The following is an 11,301-nucleotide window of genomic DNA, read 5'->3' as shown; positions in this document are numbered from 1 at the left end:
GGCTGAGGAGCGGCCGGGCCAGCGGGTGCGGAAACCCCTGGCTGAGGAGCAGGGTAGCTCACAGCTGGCTCTGGGTGCTGTGGCTGCAGGTCCGGGAACTGAACAGGATGGTGGACAGGCGACTGGACTACTGACTGGACAGGAGCAGACTGGACTGAGCTACAGGTGACTGAGCTACAGGTGACTGAGCTACAGGTGACTGAGCTACAGGTGACTGGACAGGAGCGGACTGGAGAGCAGGTGAGTGAACTGACGGGGCTGGAAGCTGAGCTACAGGTGAGTGAACTGACGGGGCTGGAAGCTGAACTACAGGTGAGTGAACTGACGGGGCTGGAAGCTGAACAGCAGGTGAGGGAACTGACTGGAGTGGAGATGCTAAAAGAGGAACAGAGGTAGGCGAGGCTGACGACGGAGCTGAGGTTGGTGTGGCTGATGGCTGAGCTAATGACGGAGATAAAATTACGGCTTGGGCTAGTAAGGCTGGTGCCTGGGCAGGGGACAGTTCAGCTAATCTAACGAGGGATACTGCGAGGGCGTGAAAGGCTGGGTCAGGAGGTGGATGAAGTGGTGACGTAGCAGGTGAACCGGTTAGCTCTTCCAAGCCTCTAGGGAGGTCAGGCTGGGTTCTGGTTGCCCTCAGCCTGGGCGCTGGGACGGGCACGGAAGGTGGCTGGACACCAGTCACCCCCACCTGAGAAACAGAAGCGGGTGTGGAGGTAGACCGGGTCGCAGCTGCCCTCCTCCTGGGAGCTGGCACTGGTGTGGGCGTAGACTGGGCCCCCGTGCTGGTGGGAAATGGCTGAATAATGGGTGTGGAAATAGTGACGGTGTGTGTGTTACTGGCGGGTTTATTGGAGATTGTTCTGGTTTTTCCTGCCACTGCTATTTACAGTCTTTGGAGAAGAGCAGAAAAACTCTTCCCAGTCCACTCGTCTAGAAGGGAGACTCCCCATGAATCAGAAATGGGGCTATTGTGCGTTTTGAGTGAATAGTCAGATGGTGAGTGCGAAAAACAGTCACTGGAGCTCACCATCGGGAGTGGCTGAAAGTAGTCCGTTTTATGGCGGCGTGTGCGCCGCTTTCTCCGGGAAGAGGAAGCGGCCGGGGCAAACAGCAGAGCCTCTGGCGCGGTAGCCTCCGTTGAGCCAAGGTGGGAGGCGTAACCGTTGTGCCGTGGCGATGGTGGAGGTCCGGTGAATGAAGCGGCGGGTGTGTGAGCGTGGAGCGGAGTGGCGAGAGAGGGAGCGGCCGAAGCGCGGCGTGAAACGTCCACTCTCCGCGGCAGATGCCCCGGTGCAGGTGAGGCAGCAGGTGGAGGAACGCGGCGTCTCCGAGGCCCGCCCAGAGCCAAGCGAGTGCCCTCGAAGACGTGCTCTCGCTCCGCGAAGAGCCGCTGTCTCTCCTTGAGCTTTTCCGCCCACAAGGAGAGCGCTGCCTCCTGCCGCTCGTAGAGGACCGAGTCCGCTGGGTTCCAATCGTGTCTTCGTGGCACGGGTCGTGTCATTCTGTCAGGCGTTGTGTGGAGGCGAGGAAGAAGGAACCCAAACGCAGGACTGGCCGGTAGGTGAAGGTTTATTATAGGGAATGGGTGAACAGAGGGTGAACGGACACTGACTGGCTAGACAATTGAACGGCTGACTGAACTGAGGGAACACACGGGAAGGATAACGTAACATCAGACGTACATAAATGACACGACAAAGAACTGGTGAATCCGAGGAACTAAATACACAGGTTGAATGATGACAGTGATTGGAAACAGGCGAGTACAGGGCTGAACATAATCTGACTAATGACACGAGGGACAAGCTGACACGGGGAAAGGACAGGAAGTGAGAACATTAATGTGGCGAACTAAACTGAACATGAACAAACTGAAATCACTGGGTCAACGACCCAGGAACCCTGACACTATTCACTGAAAATTGACTTACTTGTCATTGAACGCTGTCCAAGGAATTTTAGAAAAAAGCTCTCAAAACAGCTGGTAAATTCATTTGATGAGGTGTACCGGTCTCAGTGATTCAGGTGTTATTTGAAGCCTGTTGACGAGTTTGTTTAATTTTCTTTATTTGCCAGAAAGATGGCAGAAAAATGATTTGTCATCATCTTTGTGGTGAAAATAATGTAAAATTTACCAAGAAAAGAAAACACGAGCATAAAACACAAAACTTTGACAATATCTACAGATGAACATAATGAAAAACATAACTCAAAATCCATAGTAGAAATTGATGAAGTAAAACAAAGGAGGAGGTGGGGGCTGCAGAAGAATTTTTAATGTTCAAGTTAAGTAGTTAACTTGAACAGCAGTTAAAAACTTCATGCTTCAGGTGCTTTTACAGAGAATTCTGACTGACTGAAAGCCGTTCCTTGAGTAGGAATGCTATATTCATCCAGTTATGTGTCGAACCAGGTTAATTAAGTTAAGTTTGTTCCCGTTTAGACATCCAGGCTGTTTTTGAAAACAAAAAACCAAACAAAACCAAAACAGGTTTTCTCCCACACGAGGCTATAGCCTTGATTTTATAATACTTTCAAAAGGACCCCTAGACGAGGATTTTACTTTCAATCTTAAAGACTAAATTCATTTTTATAGATAAAATATTGTGCTATCCCCTCGTCTTCCTATCAGTGTCTTAATGCTCAGAGGATGTTGCTATCGTCCCATTAAATACAATGACCCTGTTCTGCATGTTCAGCCAAGGATCTGGATTCAACCGGAAATACTGGAGCACAGTCAAACTTAATCTTAATCAAACTTAACTTAAAGTCAAAAACAACTTCACTGCTTCACTGAAAAGATCTTGCTGCAACAGCTTCAACTAAAAACACTAAAGATAATCTGAAAAAAGAGAGGGCTCTATACAGGCTCAGTCTCTGAGACCTATGTCTTTATTGTTAACCCACTTCAGTGTTGCTTCTTTCTAACAACCTGTACCTGGCAAACTGAGGGGCACAAAACTGACAAAGCACTACAATAAGAGCCGCTAACACTAGAGGGAGCTGTTGATATTGTAAAATTGTGAGATGGGGCGGCGGGTCAGGACTGACAAACCTAAAACTGAAGCAGAATCCTGACTCCACTCAATCCCTTTTCAAGTGGGGTGCAAGATGCTGTTTAAGTAAACCTAATTACATTAAGTTCACAGTCAAAGACCAATGTAGGAGCTGAAGTAAAGGTAAACAGCGATAAATTGAATCCTGTGCAGACATGTCAATGTAAATACAGCATACAAGGCAAAAAACAGAGTTTGTACAATTCTAGTGAGTTTCAAAGTGAGAAACAAACAAACAAGCAAGGAAAACATGGAAAGCAGAAGAAATGGTGAGTAAGCAGCTTCTTAAAAAACTATTTATACCCCCTTTATTCCGATATCCCTTAATAAAATCCGGTGCTACCAATTGCCTTCAGAAGTCACGTAATTAGTAAATAAGAGTCCACTTGTGTGAACTTTAATGTCAGCTTAAGTACAGCTGCTCTTTGAAGCCCTCAGAGGTTTGTTAGAGATCACTGGTGAACAAACAGCATCGTGAAGATCAAGGAAAGCACCAGACAGGACAGAGATGAAGTTGTGGAAAAGTTTAAAACAGAGTTAGGTTATGGAAACATATCCCAAATTTTACTGAGTACTGTTTAATTAATCTGAAGAAGAGTGTGACACATCTCCAAACCTGCCGACACATGGTTGTCAACCTAATTTGGCAGCCAGGAGGGCGAAGAGAACAAGTCAAGAAGCATGGTGACTGTGGAGGAGCTGCAGAGATCCACCTGAGCAGTGGGAGAATCTGTCCACAGGACAATTATTCATGGCGGGAGCACTCTGTTCATGCACTCTACAAATCTGGCTTTTATGGAAGAGTGGCATGAAAAAAGACACTGTAGAAAAGAGCGGAGGTCCACACAAAGATAGATGTCAGTGACATGGAAAGAGGACATGGACCTAACATACTAAAACAAGAAATTAAGAAATATAAATACCAAACTCAGAGTCAGCAGAAAACAACATAGTCAGGAAGTCATTGGTACAGAATTTAATGTTACAGTTACAGAGATTTCTGACTGAAAGTGATCCTTTGAATAGGAATGCTACATGTCTCCATCTGTCTTATGTGGTAACCCAAGTGTATTAAGTTGGATTTGTTAATATGTAAACATCCAGACTGCTTTTGAAAATAACAGGATTTCCTGAGGATGTTGATCCTACCCATGGCTACACCCTTTTTTCTAGAAAACTTCTTAAAATAAACACCCTTAGATTTTTCTTGCTACAAAATTCTTATAATTAATTTTTGTTTTAAAAACTCTTCACACACTCAGCATAGGCAAAGTGAACGCAAAGTACAGTAAAGCACACCACCGCTGGACTCTAGAGCAGTGGGGATGTCTTTTCTGGAGTGATAAATCACGCTTCTCCACCTGGCAATCCAATGGATGTATTTGGCGGTTGCCAGGACAGTGGTACTTGTCTGATTGTGTTGTGCCAAGTGTAAAGTTAGGTAAAGGGAGGATTATGGTGTGGAGCTGTTTTTCAGGGCTCAGCCACTTAAGTCGAGTGAAAGGAAATCTTAATAATTCAGCATCCAAAGACATTTTGACAATTTCCTGCTCCCAACCTTCTGGGAATAATTTGGAGATGGCCCCTTCCTGTTCCAACATGACTGCACACCAGTGGGCAAACTAAGGTCCACAAAGATGTGAATGAATTTGTTGTGGACTTTTTCTTCCTGATGTATAGGCTTTCTGTGGCAATCCGATACAGCTATGCATAAAATAATGCATTCATAGTTTTGTGTGTAATTCCAAGAATTATTTTAGTTTTGGGGGAATGTGCAACCGTGCTTTGCAAAAACCCCCACTAAAGCATAAAAGAGCATTTTTATAATAATGCTTTTAGGTTTTTTTCCCAGAAATTAGAATAGTTTATCAGACAGGACAGGAGAGGTCAGCTCGGTTCGAGTGGAAACAAAGTTAGAGGGGCAAAGCTGAGATGGTTTGGACATGTGCAGGGGAAGGACAGTGGATGTATTAGACAAACAATGGTGAATATGGAGCTGTCAGGCAGGAGGAAAAGAGAAATGTGGGGTTCATAGATGTAGTGAGAAGGACATGCAGAGGCCTGGTGTGACGGAGGAGGATGCAGAGGACAGGGTGAGCTGGAGGGAAATGGTCTGCTGTGGTGACTACTAAAGGCAGCATCTGAAAGAGGAATGCTAAAATGCAGATATCCACGGATAACACGTTAACCAGAATTAATTCATATAAGGCGCACCAGATTATAAGGTGCGCTGTCATTTTTGAGAAAATTAAAGGATTTTAAGTGCGCCTTATAGTCCAAGAAATACAATAATTGCCTGTAAAATATAAACGTAAAAATTTAACTTCTGCAGTGCCAACAGGGCTCAGCAATTGATTTTCCCCAAGTGTTACATAACTGCTGTGCAAGGCCACACGAATAAACTTATAAAGGATAAACTTAATAATGCGCAGAACAGAGTTCAGCTTACTCAAGCAGCTCTTCATAGCAGCCCCATTTTCTCATGTAGCCCCATGGGACATTAATTGCTCATCCCTACAACCATATGCAATTTTTATAATTTTGACATCACATTGTGTGTCCTATGACACAAGTGAGTTCTTGATATACCCAACAGAATGTGTTGATGATGGCACTGTGAGGCAGGATTAGGTAGAATATAGGCATTCATAATCTATAAAACAGTTTCACAGGTTTTCTATTTATTCTTTGTGAAGTAATTATCAAAGGTTCTATAAAATCAGAAGTGTTCAGGGCAACTGTTTCCAGTAAATGTGCATGCATAGGAATCCAAACGGATACAAAAAGACTGCAAAAAGATTTACCTTGCTGCAAATAAAACATTTATAAAGTATTTTAACAGAAGTTTAAAATACTTTATAAAAGTCAGTAAATGTTGCAGTTCTTCCACACTCAAAGACCTGAAGACTTCTGAAGGCTTTCACATTGGAAATTTCAAAAGACATTGATTTTGAAAAACAAAATCTGAGTGGTATGATAGTAAATGTGCTTCATCTTACCTGACATAGAAAGCAGGACTGTGCTACTTTATGGTAATTTGAACCACAGTTTTAAAATTTGGATTCTCTACTCAATATGACCTATTGCCACTGATTTTCAGTCCAGTTCTTGTGTAATTTAGCATAAGTCAGGCTTTTGTCAGTGGGGTAGGTGAGTGATCTTCTCTTGGTGGGTCTGTCTCCTCTGAAACTCTGTTTCCAAATTCTATCAAAACAGCTGATTCCTGACTTCACCCTCGTAAACAACTCTTTCTGTTGACAGCAGTGGGCATGTGAAAAGAGAAAGCGCAGGTAAATCTGAAATCACCTCTTCAGTAGTAGCCTGCTCACCATAGTGAGCCCAACAGAGATTGCCAAATCATTGCATTGCACCTGGAGAAGGACCAGGAGACCATGACACAGGTACAAGGACTGTACGGAAAAATGAAAAATGAGTAAACATGTCCAAAATCTGACTCCTTGGAAGCAAAGGCTCAAGAATTTTACACAGTAATGTAAAGGTGATGAAAGGACGTGCTGTGATTTTTTTTTTAGGTCTCCATAAGACTCTATAATCACCACTGTTTATATTATTGAATCTCCAGGCAAATTATTTTAATCTACACTGTCTTTTAATCAGATTCCACCAGAGGGCAATCCTCTTACATGTAATCAGACTTTACATGTGTTTTTTCTATTGTATTATTTTACATTAGACATTGTCTGACATGTCTGACATCTATTGTAAACATACAGTTAAACTTAATGTAGCACTCAAGTGTTGTGTTTCATTTCAGTTGATCAATGTAATGTAATATGAGCCCATCTGTCTTCGTAGAAACAAGCAGGTCTCACAACTCAGCTCTTATTTTTTAAGTATTTAAATTAACTTCAAATAACAGACATAAAGACAGTATACTAAATACCACTATAAAGTTTGCTGACTTTGAAATGTGTAATTCTCAAGTAGATTCAAATGTTTTTATTTTTTTGTCCAATTTTTATTTACTTCAAAGTATTTTCATTGCAGTAAGCTACTTTAAGGTCAGATCTGTCCACATTTAAACCTCACAACTACATGAATACTTTTGACATAAATATGTTTTTTAATTAATGATGTTATCAAACATAATGAGCTTCCAAACCTTTTGGTACTTTTGCTTCTTATAAAAACAAATGTTGGGTCTAGTAACGGCTCTTTGGATTTCGCTCATGAAATATCAGAGTTGATGTCTTAGTTACAGTTTCTATATTTGTTGACTTATGCATGGTTACCTCTAAGTGCATTTTTACGTTTAGCAACCAGTGAGGTTTCCCATATGGAAAAGATATATATAAATCTTATAAAGTTTGTATCTGTCTTGTGTGAAACTTGTATGAAAAGCATATAAGAGTGAAAACAGATATAAGATCCCTTGAAAAATTATATAATGAAACTAAAACAATGTATGAAAGTAATGCGAAAGTGGCCACTTTCATGAGTAAATCATGTAAGCCTTATATGATTTACTCATGAAAGTGGCCACTTTCATGAGTAATCACATATAAGTTTTTACTATTTCTTTTCCGTATGGGTTATGAAGGTTAAGGTTCTTATCTTGACAGATAATCTTGCGTTAAACTTGACAGTGTGCCTCAAGTAAATGTTGCAAGTGCAGCTGTGTTGCAATGGCTTAGAGCTAATGAATCACTCATTTGTGAAAATTCTTTCTGTCGTCAAACTCGGACCACCTGGCTCCAAACTGTGTGCCACTGAAGTTCCCTGTAAAACAGATCTGACTTTCAGCTGCTCCCTTATTTCTGAAAGATTCATCACAAAAAGTGGGTCTGCATATGTGATATTTGATATGGCAGAGTTTTTTTTATGGCAAATAACCTTCCTGATGCACTACCATTTATCTAGGCACATACTGAGCAGGTTTTGCATGTCAGGCAAATGTGTTAACCACTTCACCATGGTGCCACATGCAGTTTTCTATAATAAAAAAATAAACAAGAAAAACAGAGAGCTGTCTTCCTGGAACTTTGCACCTGGAAGTGAGCTATTTCAACCTTCAGGTTTCCAGCCAAGAGTGCGTTCTTGCACAAAACAAAGTTTATTAGCTTTGTGGTATTTTCAGTATTTTCATGCTAGATTATAGAGGTTAAATCCATTTAGTGTTTTCCTCAGTGAGATTAATAATTGTGCTCTTTTTTTTTTTCTTTTTTTTTTAGCAATGACATTCCTGGCAAAATGTAAACCTGTAGGGAGGCAATGAAAAAATACATAAAAGACAACTGAATAATCATTTTCTTTAAAACATTTAATACAAAAATATTCAGTATCGGTCAAAATAAAGGTTGCGTTTCAATGATACATAGAAAATTTAAGAAGCGTTATAGCCATTTCATCTTTTGCAGCACTAAACATTTTAAAGGACACAAATAGGATGATTGATTTATACATGTTACAACATAAATTATAACATATACAGATTTAAAATCTTTTAAAAATTTACAATCTACTGGGAATAAATACATGAGATCTGACTCTGAGTACTTACGTAAACGTTACCCAATACTGCTGATCAAGCTTTTTAGAAATGTGGAAATCAAAAATTTTCACAGTAAGTTAGCAAGAAATATTTTGTGACAACATCAGCATTTTGCAATCGTTTTACTCCATGGCTCGTGTCACACACAAAAGAAATCAAAAGAATACAAACTGCAGACTTCCAAAAAAGCACCAATAACATGTAGCAAATATTTTTGAGAACATTTTATTTCAGTTTTCACCTCACTTTACTATACAAGCTTCACACCCAAAACCACAAAAATATATTTTCATCTTCCTTTCTCTTTATGTATCTCTGACTAAAATCACACCATGACAGAATACGAGGTGTTTTCACTCTCTGCAGAACTGAACGATCCCGTGGCTTTTCTAAGCCTTCGCTCTCGCCACCCTTCCATTGCCAGCCAGCTCCTCTGTCCCAGTAGCCCCTTACACATTCTGACTAGCTCCCGCCTGAATTTCACTCCTACAAAGCCGTACAGCAGAGGATTGAGGGCACAGTGTGACAGCCCCAGACTTTCAGTGATCAGAGTTCCAACGTCAAGCACATAGCCAAGCTCACAGGATGCACTTAACACACCCAGCCTTAGCAGACTATCTGCCAGCTGGAAGCAGGTGTATGGAGCCCAACAGATTACAAATACAGACACTAAAGAGATGATGAGGCGGAGAGACTTGCGCTTTTGGCGGCGAGAGGCATTGCACAGAGACCTGAAGATCCGGATGTAGCAGTAGAGCATAACTAGGAGGGGAACCCCAAAGCCCAGCACTACACTGACAAACTTCAGCCCCACCTGCCACTGTAAAGTGTTTTCAGTGAACCACACCTGGCACACGGGCCCCCTCTGCTGACCGACAAGGTCTATCATCACCACTTGTTTAAAGTAAATGTCAATTCCACTCAAGCCCAGACAGACTGCCCAGATGATGGCACATGCAAACTGAGCATGGCATGTGCTTCGTTTCCAACTTGAGCTGATGGCATGAACGATTGCCAGGTATCTGTCAAAGCTGATGCAGGCCAGGAAGAGGATGCCACTGTACCGGTTTAGGGAGAAGAGAGCACCAGAGATCTTACAAACAGCCAAGCCGAATATCCAGTGGTGAGCCCATTGCACTGCAAACAGGGGCAGAGTGAAGGCCAGAAGAAGGTCTGAAATGGCCAGGTGAAGGAGGAAGGTGTCTGTTAAGGAAAAGGCACAAGCTCCACTACTCTGAGAGATTCTGTAGCGTCTGATCACACACAGCACCAGCACGTTGCCAACAACTGCCAAGACGAACACCAGGCTGTATACTACAGGGGAGTACTTTTCTGCAAAACCATAGATGTCTTCCTCTAAGCACGGGGCTGCAACAGCTTCTGTAGTATTTCCATAATAATCATAGTCCTGTGAGAAGACAGAGATACAGAACTCATCAATATCTTTCAAAGACCTGGGTAATTAAAAAAAAAAAGACTTGCTTTTGGATAAGGTTCAGGTAACACTTTGTGTTTCCTAATGAACAATTATGCATAACAACTAAATAACTAATTTAAATTAATAACTAAAATTTTAAAAATATCCACTCACCCAGATATTGTCTGTGGTTGACATGGCTGAATCTGGGATTGGACGGCGAGCCAGCAGAAGACCTAAAACCTTCCAAGGGAGATGAGAGTACACTGTTCTCATAAACACGTTTGCCAAACATCCCTTTTCACATCTTGCCTTAGCCAGATGACAGAGGATCAGAAAGAAGAAGTAAGAATTTCAGGAACTGATTGTTTTTTTTTTCAGTTTTAGACAGATGAAAACATAGCTAAAGTGGGAATTGATGACTGTTTCAGGAAATTTTTTACACATATTTTTAATCTGTGTCTCCACCTAGCTGTAAGCGTCAGCCAGACAGACAGAGCATGACTACTGTGCGGAAAAATGAAAAATATTCCATTGCAAGAAAATGCATCCTCTTTGAAAACATAAATTGATTACATATCATAAAGTAAAAAACTATAAGTTGTCAGGTTTTAAAAAGCAGAAAGTTGTTTTTGCAAAGAAATCCTCCACAACTAAGGAGAAGTGAAAGTGCTTTGTTGGCACAAATTTTACACTCGCCACTATGCTGCAAGTTCAACTTGCTTCGACATATCAAGCATTTCACTCAACCTACAATGTAGGAACTTGTTTGTTTGTTTCTTCAGGAGTATTTTTTTCCTGTTTTTGTCAATTTATAGAATGTGAAAATATAAAACAGTTTAGAGCTCAGCAGGACTGCATTACAAGATTTATTAAGTGATTTCAAACATTGGTGACTTTGGATTTCGCTCATGAAATAACAGAGTTGATGTCTTAGTTACAGTTTCTATATTTGTTGACTTATGCATGGTTTCCTCTAAGTGCATTTTTACATTTAGCAACCAGTGAGGTTTATGAAGGTTAAGGTTCTTATCTTGACAGATAATCTTCCGTTAAACTTGACAGTGTGCCTCAAGTAAATGTTGCAAGTGCAGATGTGTTGCAATGGCTTAGAGCTAATGAATCACTCATTTGTGAAAATTCTTTCTGTCGTCAAACTCGGACCACCTGGCTCCAAACTGTGTGCCACTGAAGTTCCCTGTAAAACAGATCTGACTTTCAGCTGCTCCCTTATTTCTGAAAGATTCATCACAAAAAGTGGGTCTGCATATGTGATATTTGATATGGCAGAGTTTTTTTTATGACAAATAACC

General features: G+C 41.4%; 1 protein-coding gene across 1 annotated transcript; it reads right to left on the bottom strand.

Annotated features, from left to right (window-relative positions):
• Positions 1-8,321: 8,321 nt before the first annotated feature.
• On the bottom strand, positions 8,322-10,321 carry cxcr3.2 (chemokine (C-X-C motif) receptor 3, tandem duplicate 2). Its single transcript, XM_040030221.1, has 2 exons — positions 10,163-10,321; positions 8,322-9,979 (listed from the first exon to the last, which is right to left on the bottom strand). Exons 1-2 carry the CDS (start codon positions 10,262-10,264, stop codon positions 8,897-8,899), a joined length of 1,185 nt encoding a protein of 394 aa, XP_039886155.1. The 5' UTR covers positions 10,265-10,321; the 3' UTR covers positions 8,322-8,896.
• Positions 10,322-11,301: the final 980 nt, after the last annotated feature.

The sequence above is a fragment of the Simochromis diagramma genome, unplaced genomic scaffold (genome assembly GCF_900408965.1).
Source record: "Simochromis diagramma unplaced genomic scaffold, fSimDia1.1 OVJJ01000361.1, whole genome shotgun sequence".
NCBI classification, from domain to species: Eukaryota; Metazoa; Chordata; class Actinopteri; order Cichliformes; family Cichlidae; genus Simochromis; species Simochromis diagramma.
Note: the sequence above shows the minus strand (reverse complement) of the source record. Positions and strands in the feature narration are given on the sequence as shown.

Bases quoted from the DNA above. Each gene is read 5' to 3' on its own strand.
- cxcr3.2 (XM_040030221.1), bottom strand. From the start codon at position 10,264: ATGAGAACAGTGTACTCTCATCTCCCTTGGAAGGTTTTAGGTCTTCTG. The intron at 9,980-10,162 runs GTGAGTGGATAT...GTCTTCTCACAG, and splicing joins CAACCACAGACAATATCTGG to GACTATGATTATTATGGAAA.